This window comes from Sardina pilchardus, chromosome 23, assembly GCF_963854185.1.
Source record: "Sardina pilchardus chromosome 23, fSarPil1.1, whole genome shotgun sequence".
NCBI classification, from domain to species: domain Eukaryota; kingdom Metazoa; phylum Chordata; class Actinopteri; order Clupeiformes; family Clupeidae; genus Sardina; species Sardina pilchardus.
Window position 1 is genome coordinate 20,754,492 of NC_085016.1, and position 19,808 is coordinate 20,774,299.

The window sequence follows — 19,808 nt, forward strand, 5'->3', positions numbered from 1 at the left end:
CAAGATCCTCTCCTTTTTGAACAGTTCTCTCCCTCGGAACAATTCTCTACCTCGGAGAGGGGGTTGCAGTTGCATTTACCATACCATTTCCTCGGAAATCGGTTTGATACTTTTAATGTGGACTGGATGGGCCCACCTCCATGTTCTAAATCCCAAAACAATGGCCTGCACACATGCATAATCCACAAATATTGTTAGAAAATGCCAATAGAGATCATAATTCAGTGCAGATCACAAAGACATGCCCTAGGGGTGCTCTGAGCAAACATATGCATCTTAACATTTAAAAGCCCTTTCAACAGACAATGTGGGTAAAGAAATCTACAACAAAAGCACTATGTAATGAAATGCAGACAGCGTCAAAAACGCCATATGGATTCACAGCGCCCCCATGTGGATTCACGCGTAATAGTAGGTGAACGCTGTGCGAGTGAAATGTACGCTCTTTTGCAAAAGGAGGGACCAGTCTTCTCTTCGAAGGACGTTTCGTGGAGAAGCGCAGAGGAGACTGCTGTGGCGGACGCCCCAACCACTCCCGTGATCTTTGGATTCTATTCTGTCTTTTTTTGTTTTAACCCGGGATGCGTTCGTGAAAATCAAGCAAAGTCTTTATCCTCTCCAAAAGTTGTATAGTGTTAACCTCTCCAAAGGCCAGGGTAAGTTAAACTAAAAATCATCATCCAACTTGGCGTGGAGAACATTCTTTCCGTTATCGCGACGCACAAGTTTGTTCATCTAAACTTGGTTTTGCTGACATTTAACAGACTGATTGCACACTACAACCAGACTGGAGATGTTTAGAGGAACCGCGTGGTACACTTAGAAAGATGTTTTACATGTTAAGAATTTTATCCTTTTGTGCTAAACGATGTTTGAATGTCAGCTTCTGAATTATTTTTGTCCAGTTGGTTTCTTTCCAGTAGTTTTTAAAAGTGTAGTCTTCATGACTTAAAAGCTAGATCGCCTTCTAACTGCTGATGTTTAGTTATCATGAGTCTGGATTGCATCCACTCCCTGCTCAAAAATCTGTTGCGTTTCTGCGGGTGTAGAAGTCAGAATTTATGTCCTGGCCGCATTTAAGGGCAGTCAGTGACTAGCAATGAGAATGTTGAGTGAGAGTTTTAGAGCACACTGATCCATAATCGGAAGCATCTGTTGCCTACCAAATTACACGACCATGAGTATGGAGACATACATATTTGAGCCCCAAAACGTTCTAAAAATGGTTTCACGATTCCCAATTGCACTTTCAGGATTCCTTGAGGGGGTGGTGTGTTGCATGCTTGTTAAAAGTCTTGCCCGTTTTGTGTTTGTTTTTAATCTGTGCACTTGCATGCTGACAGTCAGTCAGTGTGTAGGTCATGATGTTACAGTAAGAGCAAGAGGCCTTGAATTGAACCTATAGGATCAATCCTGTAGTGATTGTATGAAGTCAGATAAAGGAAGTATATTGCGGATCCAGCTGTTTTTATTTGTCTGATGTATTGTCCTAATGCTGTTTTTATCCACCCTAACCTATCTATTTGTTTAATTTTGTTTACATTTGTTAAATGCACTAATCGTTTGACATGCTTTATGAGAGAGCATGCGCATTAGCCTGTCCAAGTCATGAGTAGCAGCTGGTGCTGCTCAGACTGCATCCCCATGACTCATCCGCTGTAGCACACCTTTATACATCTACACACACAATAGATGACCAACTTGGTTAATATAGTTCCTATCCATTTCATATTTTCTTTGAGAAATAAATCTTCAACATAATGCTTTGAATCAGCTGTCAGCTGTGTTTACCATAGATTGGGCATAAAATAGCTGTCAGGTCAAAGGTCAAGAGGCCTCCATGAGATGTGTCCATTAAATGAGAGTAAGAGCATCTACTACCACTCTGTACTAGGCATGTTTTGACCAACTGTTTAATGTCCATATTAATGAAAAGTCAGCTTTTATTCCAAGCATTTGAGTTTGTGGTTTGACCAGAAGAAGCTAATCTTATTGACAAAGGTCAACATTGTAGTTTGTTTTGACCCACTACATTTAGGAGTCCAGTGATTCATTTATAATGACTTGTGAATTAGTGATTCATATGCTATGATACACCTGTTAGCAAAATTATACTCCCTACAGTCCCAGAGTATGTTAGACATTTAAAGCCGTACCAGTGTGGCAAAACGTATACTGCATGAGATGCTTTTTCTGATTAGTTTAGTTTAGTTTAGCTTGCAAAGTTTATTTTTTACTAAGACCACGTGGGCCATTCTGTGTCAAATCTTACAGAATCCAGGAAAATGGTGGCTGCACCATCTCAGATTTTGCTCAAAGTTTGTCAACAAAATGTTAGGTCTCAAAATGAAGACCTGTAAAACACCTTTATGTTTTCCAGTGTTCTTTGCTCTTGATGTTTTACACTCTAAAAATACCTCATCTTGGGAGCCTTATTTGGGCATTAATGGCTTGAAAATCCCTAACCTGCATGCTCTAACGTTTTAGGAAGACAAACATATTTTCAGTATGACTGAACCATTAAAATATTTTATTGCATGCTCATTGGTTTTATATATGGCCCTAAATTCAAAACAAATTGCAAAAAAGAGTGATAATGAAAGTAATATAAACTTTTTTCTTCCCACATGACATTTTGTCTACAGTACTTTACTACATTACTACAATACAGCACAAAACTGTAGGTGCTATATGGAAGACACTCATTGTAATAATCATAATAAACCAATTAGGGACCAATTGTTTTTTCCCCAAATACTGTTAGCCAGGATGTTCAAGTTCAGGTCAAACTTTCATTTGCAGCCTCTTATGTTTTGAGTTTGTTTTTTTGGCCTGCTGCGCCACCCTCCACCAATTTACCAATCACACAGCTAGTCACATTTCCACCTTTGGATTGCCACATTAGCCTACTTAATGCTCTCAAATGATTTGATTCTGGATTGTAATGCCCATTTTAACCACTAGTGGTCCTTCTTGCATATACATACATACAGTAGCACCTTTAAAATTGTGCCAATATTTAAAGTATCCCCATCATCATGTAGAGATTGAGGATAGAATGTATGGTTGCATTTTTGGTCATTTTCATAGCATAGGACAACAAATGGCATATGGGATATAATGTTGTGCACGATGCCTCAGTGTTGTACCATAGATAATCAGATAGAGCTCATCATGAATAAGATAAATAGAGTTCTTTGGGACCAAGAAGGAAAAATCAGAGGTATAACAATGTAATTAACCCTAACTGAGCTACTTTCAATAAAACAACCTTCCGTTTATCCTTCATATCATTGTGCCCATAGGTGAAGAACTCAAAATTTGGCACACTAATGAAATATTGCACTACTAATCTATTGATTGATGCCAAATGTGACAAAAGCAAGTGCATAATACCCTTAAAGTCACTCTTTTTGCACTTGTAGAAAATCGTACACCATACAAACCTTTAATGGTTCAGTCATGCTGAGAGTATGTTTGTTTTCCATCCTGCAAAGTTTGGGCTGTTTTATAGACTGAAGTAATATCAGAGGCGGAAAAATGCGAAAACATTGGATTTTGAAACAAAATGTTTTACAGGCCTTGCTTTTGGAACCCATTTATAGACGTCTTGAACAAAATTGTATGATCCAGGAAGGAACAAAACGCATTACTCACATAGAGGGAAAATGTGTTTTGAACCAGTTTTTTTTTAATCAGGTAAGATACTAGCTGATTTACTATTCATTAGCAGCCATTTTATGCTAGTGGTCTCACAGGCTTGAAACTGACAGGCAAAGAACGAACAGACTAAGCAATACTGCCTGTGATGCTTGATGAAATAGCCCATCCTCAGTCAAATCAACAGGCAAAATTAGCATGCTATCTCAGAGAACTACAGTAGGTGCAATATGTTTCAAAATGACTCGCCATAATAGTTTGTGTTCATTCACTTTATCAGGCTTTATTGTGATATGGAGTAGGCCTAGAAACAAAAAATATACTTAAAAAAAAAAAAGTACAGGCCACTGCAGTGTGTATGGGATGTGTGCAATGCAGTGACTCGTCAGTACTGTATGTGTGTTTTTATGCACACTGTCATCACTGTTCAAGAAATCAAGAACTCAGTTTTGGTTGTATCATGTCTTCCTTCCCTTCCTCCCACACTGCGGTTTCACAAGGCAGTTAAAGGATTACAGAACCACAGGGCTTTTGGGATATTCCACATTGGCCTAGAATGTTCCTACAAGAGATTACTTATTTCGACAAAGCATTGCCTGGGAACGAAAATAATGAATACTGATGTTGCCAGAATGGACACATCCATGTATGTATCAAAAATAATACACTACTAACATACATCTATAATTCTACAGGCTACTGACTGCCCATAGGTTGTGGGTCTATTGCACAGTGCAAGGCAGTGGTTTTATGCTTGACCTCTCAAGACTGAGATAATGGAAGTATTGATACAATATGATCATGTAACAAAGCAGGTGCTACCCAATGCATAAAACATCACAGGAGTGATCTCTAAACAGCTCAGTCCATTTGCTCCTCTGCCCATGCTTCTGAAATGAATGAATGAATGAATGAATGAATGAATGAATGAATGAACTTTGATATTACAACTTTAAAACTGTAATTGTTACAAGCTTCTGTGAAACAAGAGAGAGAGAGAGAGAGAGTCATTCGTCTCCTACTCTCTATTACAAAGTGCAGGTGAATGCTTGGAAGGGCAACGTATGGACTTACCGCATGAGATGTGTTGCTTTGTCTGCATTCACCAGCATCAGTGGACACCTCTAAAGGAACAATGTAGTTATTTTTACTTTAAGATAAAGGCTGCAAGCTCATTTTGATGCTACAGTGAAAATACAGAGAATAAAGTCTTTGATGTTGCCTATGCGTGCTCGGAACTCTTTATATTTCTCTGTGTAGTGGGTTGGATCATCAACCACATAACCACATGTTTCTTGATGGACTGGATACCGTCTTTGTGCTAAATGGCATTGAATATTGACAAGGGGCATACATATCAAGTCTTCCATGGTGTTGTGTTGTAAAGGACTCTTTTGTGCTCAGTATTGGTACTTATTCCCCGGTCATTTAATTACTACTTTATTGCATTGGATCACTGTTAAAAGAGCAGAGTGTGGTGTTTGTCCATATTTAGACTGCTTTGTATCTGAGTTCACATTTAATCGGACCGTGTGAGCATGCCAGTGAAACATATTGGGCAAGGTGTAAAGCAGAGGGCTTAGGAAAGCCTCCCTGGGACGTCACACAGGATGCTTGGAAACCCCACCCTAACAGAGCCTATTAGGGGAAAAGATAAGAAGGCAAGAACAGGGGATGTTGAACAAGCGCCAGGCATTAGCACTGGGTATACAGGAACACGCCATTAGGGTTCCGAAGGTGCGGAAGTCATCTTTTTTCACCTCAGTCAAACACGAGCCAACGCTGGTGTTCTACATTTTGGGTTACAATTGTTTCACACCTGAAAAAAGGGATTGTTTTTGAGCCACTTGTACTGTTTTTCACTGCAGGCTGTGTCCATCTGACGAGAGTCACTAAAGGCAGTTTATAGCCATTAAAGCCAGTTATTCTTTGTCTTGCAGGGAGTCAGCAGGAAAGATGGTGATGCTGAAGATCCTTGCTTTGTGCCTCCTGTATGGAGCAACAGTACATGCCCAGGGCCAAGAATGTCATAGTAAGTGACGTGTTTCAGTTGGCAGTAGATGCAATGTCTGACTGTCATGATAACATACTGTAATCATACACACCTGGTAACATGATGAGTCAAATTTGTTTGTTTTTTATTCTAATTTTCTCATTTTGAGAGAATACCAAGCTGTCTGTACTTCAAGGAATTCTCACCCTCCCCGCTGTGTGTGTGTGTGTGTGTGTGTGTGTGTGTGTGTGTGTGTGTGTGTGTGTGTGTGTGTGTGTGTGTGTGTGTGTGTGTGTGTGTCTCCAGAGAAGGCAGAATGCCCTATCCATTTGTACTTTGTCATCGACACCTCCGAGACCATCGCCCTCCAGGAGCCCCCACCTGGCAGCCTGGTGAACAGCACCCGTGACTTCGTCGAGATGTTCGTCAAGCAGCTGGAGGACATTGACTACCGCGGCCTGGTGCAGATCACCTGGCAGATCGGCGCCCTCCACTTCTCCCAGACGCAGCGGATCATCAGCGGCATCACGGACAAGAGCTCCTTCCTGGACAGGCTGCTCAAGAGGCCCGGCATGAATTACCTGGGCAAGGGCACTTACATCGACTGCGCCCTCACCAACATGACGGCGCAGGTCAAGGCCGCCAGCCAGCCGAGCATGCGCTTCGCCGTGGTCATCACCGACGGGCACGTGACGGGCAACCCGTGCGGCGGCATCAAGACGGCCGCCGAGCAGGCCAAGGACCTGGGCATCCGGCTGTTCGCCGTGGCCACGTCGAACAAGATGGACGAGGCAGGCCTGCGGGAGATTGCCAGCTCGCCCGTCGGCGTCTACCATGACGGCCTAATGGCCGTGAACATCTCGCCAACATCAGTTGCGATTAGCAGACCGACCGCCGAGCGCATCATCCAGACCATGGTGAGATGACATCCACTGTAAACATACAGTGTTTATCTATTGTTATTTTGGGGGTTTTTTTGTGTACAAATACAGATCAAATACATCTTATGACATACCAGACATTGACTATTTGTTTATCTTTTCTCTCACAGATGCATCAAGCCTACCAGGAGGTAAGATCTAGGTCATGTGATATTAACAAATATTGATTATGGCATACCCTGTTTATCAAACAGACTTTGAATGTATACCATTGCCATACATCAGACCAGAGGAGTAAACTAGCTAAATGGTATATGCCTCTCTCTCTCTTCTCTGTCTTTCTGTCTCTGTCTCTCTCTCTGTCCCTCTCCCTCTCTCTCTCACTGTGCTCCTGTCGTTGTGTCCTGTAGTGTTACAAAGTGAGATGCCTGGAGACAGATGGCCCCCCTGGTCCACTTGGACACAGAGGACAGAAAGTGAGTATTTGCCCCCCTGCTTACCTGAATGCATAAGCCACTGTCTTTCTTTTGATTGTACTGGGCAAGTGCTTTGTGTGTAGAGGAAAATGTTGCATGCTCAGAGTTCAGAGAAGATGTCTTCATTCAATAACTGATGTTGCGTTTGTTTGGTTTTATAGGGTGCCAAAGGTGACCAAGGTAGCCCTGGGCCAAAAGGTGACCAAGGTCGGCAGGTGAGTCACTACATGGTTGTCAGTCCTTGAATGATGAAAACTTTGGAAATGCTGACACTGCTCAACAGTCAACAGCCCAGTCTTCATATACTTTAGATACTTTTTAGATGTACCATGGCTGTATTAAGGATTGACTTGTTACTGTTGAATAAGATATAATGTGCACATTTCCATGTATTTCTTTAGAATAATGTAATTTCTTTGTGGTATTTTTCCTCAGGGTGATCCTGGTATTGAAGGTCCTATTGGTCATCCTGGACCTAAAGTAAGACTTTCATCTGCAGGCAATGCAATATCACAAAATAAAACGTCTAGCATTTCAGTCACTTAATTGGTTAATATTAATTGATTTGTATTATCTTTTAGGGAGAGACTGGCTTGAAAGGGGATAAGGTGAGTATTACTGAACACATTTTTAATTTTAAAATTCTTATTCAAGTTCAATGTGTTCTTAGTTCAAGGTAAAGTACAGTATATGCCATCTGTAACATACATCCATTGTTTCTTGTCTACAGGGTGAGATCGGCACACAAGGAAAGAAGGTATTGCACCTTGACGTTTTCCTTAAATTTCAGATATCAAAATAGTAAATCAAATTGCCAAAATTCTTAAATGGACTCTCTTTTGATCGACTGCAGGGAGGAGCCGGGTTACCTGGACGCAATGGAACAGACGGCCAGAAGGTGGGTTTCTCAGGTGTAGCGCAGGAAGAGCTTTAACTTGAAGTGCACCAGACTTTTAGTGGAGTGAATGTGTTAGTTACAAAGAAGTTAGTGAAGCTACAATGTAAAACTACAGTAAGCAGGTTTCCACACAACCTCATAATGCTCATTTGAACTATTTGAACAAGGAATACGGTACTGACTGGAAACAGTTGAAATGCAGATTTAATCTTCTAATGGACATCTCTAATGGAAATTTGATTCGCTAGAGGGAGGTGGATTAACTCTGGATCATCAGATACAATTCAATTAAAATACATGGAATGCATTATTTTCCAGACATTCCATTGTTGCAATCCTACCAGAGACAGTTTATAAAGCAGTAACTAGACAATCTTTGGTCCTACCTCTGTGTTTCCGTAAACGTTGCCCTGACGACCTTACACTCTGATCCCAACGCTGATCAGAACTCTTCCCTAGATTTGGAGAATTTTGAATTACACATTTCCTGGCGGATGGAAACATACTCAGATGTGCATGTGTCAAATCTTCATGAACACACATATATTATATAAATAAGCTGAATGGAAACCTGCTTTGTAACTGTACTGATGATTGCTCAACTATTCAATTGGAAAATAATTATTGTTTGCGTTCAGTTGCATAGAGACTTGTGTTGTGTGTATCTGTCTTAGAGACATGCAGTATGTTAGTATTATTGATATCTTTAACACTCTAATTTCCTTTTGGAGTGAATAAAGTAATCTATCCATCTCAATTCATTCAATTCTTAACTCTCTACACAGGGTAAAATTGGGCGGATAGGTTCTCCTGGTTGTAAAGGGGACCCAGGTGACAAGGTATGTCTGCTTGTGTCGTTTGCATTTTGCATGGCAATAATAGCCAAACACCTGGTTGCAGCTGAGGATGCAACAGCATACACATTTTAACACTTAAAATCATAATTTGTGCCATGCTATTACAGTCATACTTGCAGCAACATTCTTTAGGGTTTGGGTGTGTAAATAATTGCTAATAATTTACATGTATAATGGCAGTGAGTAGGTAACTGTGTCTGCAGTGGATCAGTATGGTCTATGGAGCCAGACTTGATTAGCCTACTAGTGACAATTCAGGCACCATTTCCAATTTTGTGCATTGTAACAGTGAATTGACCGTCACTGGATGTGCTGGATTGGAATTCTATTTGGACAGAAACATCAACTGGCCTTTTTTATGGCCCTGAAATGGTGCCCTGACAATGGATGTTTCCCAAAGTTGAGGAAGCATACTCAAAGGCAAGAATGCTCTGAAATTCACATCCTTCGTTCTGAGAATTTTCAAGGATGCATCTGTGGATCCTCATGTGAACGAAAATACCCACAATCCTCTGCATTGACAGACCACAGCGATGTGCATGTTCACACTAGCTAGTCTGTTCCAAAGTAGAGTCCGAGAACACTAGGGAGGCCTCTAACCTCATCTTCGTAGAACCAGACTCACAAGAAAGCATTCTATCAAGGAAGCATGCTCAACTTTGGAAAACAGCCATCATCTACCTTTTAGTAGACTGCCAAATATACAAACACCAGTGAATGGTAATGACTGACAAGGTTTTTGTCTATGTAATTGTAAATCATCATTGTGAATTGTTGTTATATTTTTAGGGACCTGATGGTCACCCAGGAGATGTTGGTGACATTGGTTTCGCTGGCACTGGTGGAGAGAAGGTAAGCTGCATTTCAACACATATCCAGCTACTGTATACAGTAGATTTTGTTTCAGAAAATGTAAATAGGATATTTTGTACTGAGACACAAATGCAGAGCAGTATTTCACACTAAATGAATAGCAAAGCACTGTATATCATCTCTGTAATCATCAATCAATATTTTACTTTTATTTTCTTATCCAATGCAGAATCTTGGGTGACATGAAATGAGTGATTGATTAGTATAGACCACATGCCACATTAGGAACTCACTCTCTTTCCTCATAGGGAGATCCTGGTCGTCCAGGGAGATCAGGACCCACAGGCCCGTCAGGAGATGCTGGACCTAAGGTATGACTCACAGGAAGTGATGTCCGTGTCTGTCTGTTCTGCAAAACATCATCCTTCAAAGGATATGGTTCATTCTGAGGTCAGGTCTAGTGTTAGGTCCAGTATTTTCCCTCCAAGTTGCATTGATAAAATGGTACAGCTGAAGATGTAAAACACAGGTCGTGTTGCTATGGTGCTAAAATGTCTTGAAACAGGATGTTGAAACCCTCTCAAGATGTAAGCCAGATGTTTTGAACTTTATCCTTTGCCACGTCGGATTGAGCATGTGCTATGGTATATTTTCTGTCAATCACACACACAAGTATTACTGGAGCTTAAAAATGATAGTGATGTAGTAATTTACACCTTATGATTTTCAGCACATTAGAAAAAATGTGCCATAACTGAGTTGTTGTCATACTCTTCTGCCCCCTGCAGGGAGAAAGAGGAAGTCCAGGCACCCCAGGACGACCAGGGCCTAAAGGACCAGCAGTGAGTATGCCTCTTCATTTACCTCAAATTAAACATCTCGCTCCCTGTATATCTGCTACTTTCTTCACATTAAACAAAACACATCAAGATTGGGATTGCATTCACTGTAGCTACAGCTGTGGTCATTTTGATTGTCCATTAATCTCTATGTATTCTGCAGGGGAAGTTAGGTGGACCAGGACCAAGAGGCGAGCCTGTAAGCGATTATGTCAAATATTTCTTTCACATATCCCTGTAGATCTGTTGGAATGTACTACAAATAGGCCTTACTATGTTTTGAACTTGTTCTCCACAGGGAAGACGAGGAGACTACGGAGCCAAGGGGGGCAGTGGGGCTCCAGGCCCGAAAGGAGAGAAGGTATCGTTAAATAGTTGAATAATTATAACTTTATCCAAGCGTCCTGATCAGTGAATACATCCATCCATCACTGGGATATAGCGAATAACTACACAATAACATTCAGTCTACATTGTCATTACATACTGAGTCATTCATGTCGTTTGTCTAGGGTGAAGCTGGTCAGGAGGGACAAAGAGGTCTTCCAGGTGAATCTGGCACAAAAGGATCCAAGGTATGGACTATCTGCCCAATATCGATGTGTTGTTTGTTAAACTCAGTGTGTCATTGGCCATTCATTGACTCGATTTCAGTTGTCCACACAAGCACATGATACATATTTCAATAAAATTGTCCATTTTGTGTTGTCTTGTAGGGAGACAATGGTTTACCAGGACCAAGGGGTCCTCCAGGAGCATTAGGGGAACCAGGAATCAATGTAAGTGACAGGATAGTCACACCACAGATTGATGCTGTGTGTGTAGATGAGTAAAACTCCCACAGGGGGGTATTCTGGTGATACAGTTGACATGGGAAACTGCATCTGTTTAACAGGGTAGCCGTGGCGACCCTGGTGATGTTGGACCTAGGGGAGATCCGGGTACTCCTGGACCCAAGGTGGGTGTGTCTCAGTAATTCATCTATAAAAGGGTGACGTCTACCCCTCACAGGTGCCTGTCACGGAAATGATGCAAGGCAATGCTAAAAGTAGTACTATGCTGTTGACATCTTTACGCAAAACTTAATTATGTATGTGTGAGTGATTCTTAGCAAGAATTTGTAACATTTGATATTCAAGATCACATCATCTATGATTTCAGTAAAGTTGAACCACTGTGTTTGGCTACCTTTGATCTGTAAAACATTATAAAGTCTTTTTTGTTAATATTCTGTGTTTGTGTTTCTCGATGGTCAGGGTGATCACGGCAGACCAGGCTTCAGCTATCCTGGACGCAGAGGCGAAACAGTATGGCTAATCCTGTTTGTTCTCTCTTCTCCCAAAAAACAGACACAATGCTACAGGCTTTATTAGCTTCTAGCTAAATCATTGTTAGCAAAATAAACTCTCAAAGAAAACAGAATTGAATGTGAGCATAAAACCTAATAATCATAGTGTACAGTGTTAAGAGTTGAATGGTGGTGGTGACTTTGTAAACTAAGACGTTTGTGACTACAGGATAGTACTTTTATATTTATCTCTTCCAGTGATCCTTAGGGATTTTTTGCCTCTCTTACCATCCTCGTCACTGTATTTGGTGTTTCGCTGTTGAGCATGGCTGAGGTATTTCCTTCTCCACAGGGTGGTAACGGTGAGAAGGGATCCCCTGGCCCAAGGGGCAGCAGAGGAGACTGTGGGGCTAAAGGAGAGCCTGGCCTGAAGGGACCAGTAGGAGATGCGGTGAGCATGAACAGGCTTGGCTTAATCATCGTCAGCCATCATTTGTTTATATCAAATCAGTGTGTATCAAAGTGTTTGGCTCATGAAAGTAACATGGATGCCTCATGCACTCCAATATCTGTGTGTGACCTAGGGACTCGAAGGACCGCCAGGAGAACCAGGACAAAGAGGACCTAGAGGAGACAGTGGAGGAAATGTAAGTTTGTTTGCGCTCCTAGACAACATCCACAACCATGGCAATGTACAGTAGGCTATAACAGCACAGTTGCATCTACAGAAGAGTAGGTTTAAAGCAACGCTAAAGAGCTTTTCGTACCTTAAAATAATGTTTCCACAATCATTTCAGCAGTTTATCAACTCATAACAAGGTGAACGGCACTTCTGCATTCACTTCGCGGCCCTCTATCAGCTATAACCGCACTATGTAACTTAACCAGATCGGGTAGCTTACCTGTAGTTCGATGAAATGAGACATAAGAAACTACAAATTTGACTTGCTTCGATGTCGCAAGACCTCATACTAAAGGACATAAAATCATGCAACATACTCTACTCTGTCTGTGGACATTGTTATTTGCTGGATGAACAATTAGCATGGGTGTGACAGAGGAAAAGTGCTTTAGTGTTGCTTTAATGGCCACATCTGAGTTTGAATATCGAATAATCTTAATAGTGACTGACATAATGAATCATGTAAGATCAGTGATGGCAGTCTGCTCTCAGAATCTCAAAACATATGTGATTGATACTAGACTGATAAGTTCACTTTGTGGGACTTGGGCAATTTACCTGAACTTTTATTCACGCTATTCCATCTGATTTTAGGGGGATCCTGGTGCTGAGGGTGACCCTGGCCTGACTGTAAGCATATGTATGATTATTGTAACTTTAAAATCTCATCACACCATTATAAAAGAGAAGTGACTTAGTCAATACTTCTATTCTAGGAATGTGATGTCATGAGCTACATTCGTGAGACCTGTGGTTGCTGTGGTAAGTGACCCCCCCCCCCCCAAATCGAAACTGAAAATAACTGAATTCGAGATCTTTGAGATCTTTTTCTACAGACTGCTGGCATTGCATTGTCTCTACATTATGTTCATACTTTGTTGCAAAGACACATATTTAGTATGTTTATTATTACGCTTCTCAACTGCAAGGGGAACCTGAGAGCCGCTTTAACAAGACTAAAAACTTGACTTCCTCCGGAATAGGCCTTTAAAGCATTATTATGGACGTTGTCATTTCTGAAGGGACCTGGGGAAGTTATTCCAAATATACAGCACTATTTCAGCAGTTCACTGTAATATTGTTTTAGCGTGTAATGTGTTTGCTGTCGTCAAAATGAATAAATTCATGTTCTCGTCTTGGCTCTCTCCTCAGACTGTGAGAAGAGGTGTGGTGCTCTGGATATCGTCTTTGTGATTGACAGCTCAGAGAGTGTGGGTCTTACCAACTTCACCTTGGAGAAGAACTTTGTTATCAATACCATTAACAGATTGGGCTCCATTGCTAAAGACCCTAATTCACAGACAGGTAACATTTTTTGCTATCTACGATCTAGGCTTACTGTATGCAACAAGAAGTAATAGCTAGATAAATGTAAAAGACTTGTAAGATTTTGTTGTGTAAAGGCGATGTATGTATTCTGAATGTGTCATTTATTTTCGACACATCTTTGATTACAGAAATTCTTCCCCTCTCTCCCTCGCTCTTTCTCACCCTCTGTCCTTTTTCCATATTTGTCTATCGCTATCCCAGGAACCCGTGTTGGTGTGGTCCAATACAGTCACAGTGGAACCTTCCAGGCCATTAACCTCAACGACTCAAGGATCGACTCTCTGTCCGCGTTCAAAGATGCCGTGAAGAGGCTTGAGTGGATCGCCGGCGGCACCTTCACCCCCTCTGCGCTGAAATTCGCCTACGACAACCTGATCCGCGACAGCATGCGCAGCAGCGCCAAGGTGTCCGTGGTGGTGATCACAGACGGCCGATTCGACCCGCGCGACAACGACAAGCTCCTCACCTACCTGTGCAACCAGGGCCGGGACATCAACGTCAACGCCATCGGCATCGGCGACATGTTCGACGTCCCTCAGGACTACGAGAACCTGAACTCAATCGCTTGCATACAGAATGGCAACGCACCGCCGAACGCACCCGTGAAAAGCAACGGCAACAAGGTCATTCCCATGAAGCGCTTCGCTGACCTGGTGGCAGAGGAGTTCATCGATCAGATGGAGTCAGTGCTTTGCCCCGGTGAGGCCAATGGTTGTCAGTTAGTTAGTTATTGGCTATGTGCTCAAAGATGTTGCAGCAGATTCATTCCATCATTCATTTCGTATCTCCATAACTGCACTCCATTCATCTCTATGCTTTTTAATTGGAATGCGCATGATGGCCATGAGTATAGAAAGTCAAGTTGTGAATTTGTAAGTGTACACCTTATCGATGACGTTACTGGGCCATGGTACTTCAGCATTGTAGGCCTATTTCCTTTGGACCTGGTCCCAAGATGTTGGTTTCACTGGGAGTGGGTTGGATCCCATGCTAATGCTCCACTTCTGTGTTTCAGATCCTGTCATCGTATGCCCTGACCTTCCATGCAAATCCGGTAAGTTGACAGGCTCCTTCAAACACACACACACCAATACAGCAGAGTGACTGTAGTCTTTTGTGTGACTTTGAGGAGGTATTTGTCAGGTTTTATTTTATCCCCATCTGTTTTGTTTGGCTGTTATTGCTGTTTTTTTTCCTGTTGATGATTTGTGACGTGAATGAAGTGTGGAGAAGAAAACATGCTGTGTTCTTTAGTGCATGTGATGTTGAAGAGTTCTGCGTTCCATTAGGTGAGTATTGTATTGACATCCAGGCTGTGGGTGAGAAGAAACATGAGGAAGCAGTGAATGCGCATCTGGTTCACTGAGACTGCTCTCATGCTGTGAGCTTGTTGTTCATTGATTGACATTTTTTTTTTTTTTTTGGTTTATTAATAATTGCTGTGTACACAGTACAGTATATGCTTATACTGAGTATGTAAAGTTAAGAGACCACAGTTCTGCTGTGTATAATCAACAGACTTTGTCACTGGGTTGTGTTTTTAAAAAAAAATGAAAATACTCTATAGACACTAGGCTACTACTAGGCTGTGATTAGATTTGGGCAGAAAGGACTTTTCAGACACTTCAGGATGCAGGCATTTGTAGAGATCCAAACATTAAATTAATGCTGTTGACCTTGTCTACACCTCAGAAAAATCACCATTTACTTGGAATGGCCACTAAAGTACCGTATAACAAAAACCACAAACCAGAACATCCCAAACCTGTTATAAGATGCGCCATGTCGTAATGACAGTCAGCACTGTGGGCTGAGTCAGCTGCTTTTAAGATGCCAGCATACTGCCCAGACCATGCCCAACGTACCACAACATGTTAAAAGTTGGCTGCAGTGTTGGCTGCAATTGGTTGCAGTCTTTGAAATGTTCAGGAAACCAACTGCCAGTCCCACACTGCCCAAACCGTACCAAACGGTATCAAGACACATGACTGGACATGTCAAATTTGTCAAACGTGTCAAAAACTGACAAAAACACCAACAAACTGATCAAAAACGCATGCTGACCCAACTGTCGGTGTTGGTTAGAGTTGGTCAGCACTTGTCTGGGCAGTGTGCGAGCACCTTTAGAGACCCCTAAAACTATTGTTCTGACGCTCACTTGCAGATGAGGCGTCCTCGTGGAACGGCTCACCACTGTTTGACGACGACCCCGTCCCAAGCACAGTGCCGAACGTGGCAAACTTAATCAGTTCCCTCCAGGACACCAAGCTCTCCGACACCTACACCACAGCTGTGGCCACAATGGCCTACACTGCCCAGAGGGCCAAGTTCTCCACAGGATTTGAGAGGCAACAGTGGACTGAGCAGTTCATTAACTCGTTCAGAGTCGTCTATGGCAACATCATGGGAGATCCTGATAAAGTCGTTGGGTGGTGTTTATAAAAAAAGATTAGAAAGTCATAAATCGGGAAAAAAAATGCAATATTGGAATTATTATTTTTTGGAATTATGTTGTCCTTTTGTTCATATAGGAGACAGCTTCAGTTTAGCATGCCACTAATTGACTAAGCTCAATGTCAGCTCCCAGCATGATCGTACTGTATATATTTTAAGCTGAAGGCTGCTATTCCTCTTGGCTATGGCAAAATCATTCAGTGACCTAGTCTAACTGTTAGCATGGCTTTACATTTTGCCACTGATGAGAGTGACTTAAAAATATCAAGTTTTTGCATGAACGCTCAGACTAGGTTTCAGGAATAACTGTCTTCCAAACCACTAACCTCGAGCAGAATATTGAGGTGTATATTGTTTATTAAAGCAAAAACATTTGCACCTGCTCTAAACAATGTGACATATCAGCTTTAACAAAATATTATTGCTAATCATTTCAAAAGCTCGTTAATGAAAGGTGTTCAGAACAGTTGCACTCTTTATCTGCATAAGACAACAGTAAGGTGCCCAAACTGCCCATGGAGTTAAATATTTTTAAATCACAACTGCAATCTTTTTTATATTTTTAATATCTTATAGTAGATAGTAGATATGACATTTAATGTGGAATAGATACAACTGTTTTGTACATATTGCAATGTTTGTGACTTGACATAGACAGAGCATTCAGATGCCAATCAAAACTGTTTTGCAGTTTGCACATTTAGAATTTTATCTCAAAGCTTTGTGCAAAGTCATGCCAATGATTGAGCCTATTGTAGAAGTACTTATAAATATTTTAGATGATGAAATGACAATTACATTTTAAAGCATTACTTCATGCTTTACCATTTTTTGCCTAAGTCATCATCATTCAGTTGTTGGTGTTTCCTAAAAAACCTGAAAAAAATACTTATGCCATTATTTTAGGAAGGTGACAATGCTTTAAATACTATGAAGTGCAATGCATAGCTTATGTATAGTATTTTTGAAGGTGTAAGAATCGTAGCACTTAGTGGAGAAACATTTAAAGTGAGATACAAGGCTTGAAACACAATAGAGATCCACCTGAAAGTAAATCGTGATAAAAAAAAATGGTAACAGCTTTTTTTTTGCCATATCGCATGTAGTGTGTGTGTGTCTGTGTGTCTGTGTGTGTGTGTGTGTGTCTGTGTGTGGGTGTGTGTGGGTGTGTGTGCGTCTGTCTGTCTGTCTGTCTGTCTGTCTGTCTGTCTGTTTAAATGATGTCCAATGGTCAGTGAAATAACACATGGTTTAGAACTTAATTTAGATTGTCAATATGGCAAAAACTATACTGTTGCACTTTAAAATGAAAATACTCTTTTTGACTGTTTTTTTTTTTTCATGAAACCACAATATGCAAATGGGGAAAAGATGCTTATAATACAAATACTGTGACACTAGCTCTGTGACTGCAATGAATATTTAACCTCAGCATAGGTATTTTATTTTGTGCGTTTGGATGTGCTCTTTATATTTCATATACTGTTGACCAGTATTTAATAAATTACTGTAAACAAATGGCAAACAAATGGTGTGGGTATTAATTGTGTTTTGTAATTATTGTGTTTGTAATCTCTGACAACACAACTAGCACGTACAAAGTTGATAGGTTGAACATATTTAGTACAAACAACAAACAATTCTGAATGATAAAAGTAAATAACAAAGGATTGTTTTTGCAGACCTCTGCCATGTTATTCAAATACAATACAATACAATACAAAGCCATTTTAACTGGCATTTAATTATGTGGTTGTCCATGTTTGTTTCAACATGTGTCTGTTTTCTGGTTTTAGAAACCCATATGCCTGGTCTGATGAACATACATTTGTTTGTGTGTTTGTTTGTCCTCAGAGCCTTCAGTGGCAAGCTGTGCCCAGCGCCCCGTGGACCTGGTCTTCCTGCTGGACGGCTCCGAGCGCCTGGGCATGGAGAACTTCCGCCGCGCGCAGGAGTTCGTGGAGCGCGTGTCGCAGCGTCTGACGCTGGCGCGCGACAAGGAGGACGAGCGCAACGCCCGCGTGAGCCTCGTGCAGTACGGCGGCGAGAACGACCAGCGCGTGGTCTTCCCGCTCTCGCACAACTTCACGCTCATTTCCGACGCCCTGGCGCGCATGTCCTACATGGACTCCTCGTCCAGCGTTGGCCCCGCCATCACCTACGCCATCAACAACGTGGTGATGTCCAACCGCATCAGGCAAGCGCGCCGACACGCCGAGCTGGCCTTCGTCTTCATCACTGACGGCGTGACCAGCGACAAGGGCCTGGACGAGGCCATCAGCGCCATGCGCCGAAGCGAGGCCGTGCCCGTCGTGGTGGCCATGGGCAGCGACGTAGACAAGGAGGTGCTAACCAAGCTGGCACTGCAAGACGAGGCAGCCATCTTTAGGGGGCAGGATTTCAATCAGCTGGCGAAGGGCAACTTCTTTGAGCGCTTCCTCAGATGGATCTGCTGAGAGGGGGCAAAATAAAATGGGGTGGGTGGGGTGGGGGGCTAGTTATGCCTACTATCATGATCATGCTCTGAGAAGGGGTGTTGGGGGGGATTTGAAAGAGTCGACACTATTTGATGGCAGACACAATATGATTGGATGATGGTTTAGATGAAACATATAGTGATTGGCTGAAGGGAGCTATAAATGTCTTGCCAGGTTATAATCTGCCATGAAATGGAAACTGACTTCATTAAACACCAGTGAATGTGGAAAGGCAAGGGATGGGTTTAAGAAAATTCAGCGTGACCAAAAGGAAAAAGAACAAGCTAAGAGTACAAAACACCAAAGATTTTTTTTAATGTTTCATTTTTACAGAGATGCAAATGTAGTGTTTATCTCCTTTTTTGTTTTTCTTCAGAAGGCTTGTCCTGTGTAAATGCAGATAGCCAACACATTTACACAAAGGTGCTAAAACTAGACAGACTGGAGTTTAACTTGTATATCTTTGAAAGAATCTTACATAAAATTGCACAAAACTCAGTCAGTGTTTTAATTCAGGGGAATCCACGTAGCCATTTTACTGACATATCACACCTAAATTGAGTCACTTCAGATGCAGCCATTCTTACATTTTATATTGATTTCTCCATTCCTGATTGCTCTGAACTGTGACTTGACAGGCAAAGTCACCAAGCTAGGTCTGCTACTTTTACTAGGTTGCATACTCCATGACTAGACAGCAGGACACAAATTGTTGTAGGTGGTCACACATGAAGTGCTGTGTGCTATGTCATAGGAACCAATGCTTTTACAGAATGACATTTTTCATTTCCGAGCACTGTAATCAGTTGTAGACACTTGAAGCCATAATAAAGCAACTTGGATTGATTGTCTGTAGTTTTTTACACCATATTTGACATATGAAGTGTTTACCCCATACATTGTTGCTGTCAGACTTCACCATAAGATCAATAAAATGAGCTGTGGTAACAAGTCATTGGTTATTTTGTTCATTCTTATTTCCACAAACACAATTCTGAATAGATTAGATAATACATTTGAATAATTATTTGACCTATTAGTATTTATCAGCCTACATGAATATGCATTTATGGTCCTTTTGTTTCATCTCATCCATATAGGCTAAAGCCTAATTCAGTCTCATTACAGCCCAATAGCCACAATATCCAAGCAATTCAATCA

General features: G+C 41.5%; 1 protein-coding gene across 2 annotated transcripts; it reads left to right on the top strand.

Annotated features, from left to right (window-relative positions):
- The first annotated feature begins 473 nt into the window (after positions 1 to 473).
- On the top strand, positions 474 to 19,600 carry col6a2 (collagen, type VI, alpha 2). Of its 2 annotated transcripts, none has more exons than XM_062527229.1 (28): positions 474 to 656; positions 5,601 to 5,692; positions 5,960 to 6,570; positions 6,705 to 6,725; positions 6,945 to 7,010; positions 7,172 to 7,225; positions 7,446 to 7,490; positions 7,592 to 7,618; positions 7,741 to 7,767; positions 7,864 to 7,908; positions 8,694 to 8,747; positions 9,555 to 9,617; positions 9,887 to 9,949; positions 10,367 to 10,420; positions 10,581 to 10,616; positions 10,716 to 10,778; positions 10,930 to 10,992; positions 11,134 to 11,196; positions 11,313 to 11,375; positions 11,674 to 11,724; positions 12,058 to 12,156; positions 12,290 to 12,352; positions 12,982 to 13,017; positions 13,104 to 13,149; positions 13,540 to 13,692; positions 13,918 to 14,415; positions 14,732 to 14,770; positions 18,025 to 19,600. In XM_062527229.1, the coding sequence occupies exons 2-28, from the start codon at positions 5,617 to 5,619 to the stop codon at positions 18,624 to 18,626; spliced, it is 3,081 nt and encodes a 1,026-aa protein (XP_062383213.1). In that variant the 5' UTR covers positions 474 to 656; positions 5,601 to 5,616; the 3' UTR covers positions 18,627 to 19,600. The 2 variants fall into 2 exon arrangements, with proteins under 2 accessions (XP_062383213.1, XP_062383214.1); XM_062527230.1 differs by lacking the exon at positions 18,025 to 19,600 and adding an exon at positions 15,881 to 17,990.
- Positions 19,601 to 19,808: the final 208 nt, after the last annotated feature.

Bases quoted from the DNA above. Each gene is read 5' to 3' on its own strand.
- col6a2 (XM_062527229.1), top strand. From the start codon at position 5,617: ATGGTGATGCTGAAGATCCTTGCTTTGTGCCTCCTGTATGGAGCAACA. The intron at 7,011-7,171 runs GTGAGTATTTGC...TTGGTTTTATAG, and splicing joins TTGGACACAGAGGACAGAAA to GGTGCCAAAGGTGACCAAGG. The intron at 8,748-9,554 runs GTATGTCTGCTT...TTATATTTTTAG, and splicing joins AAGGGGACCCAGGTGACAAG to GGACCTGATGGTCACCCAGG.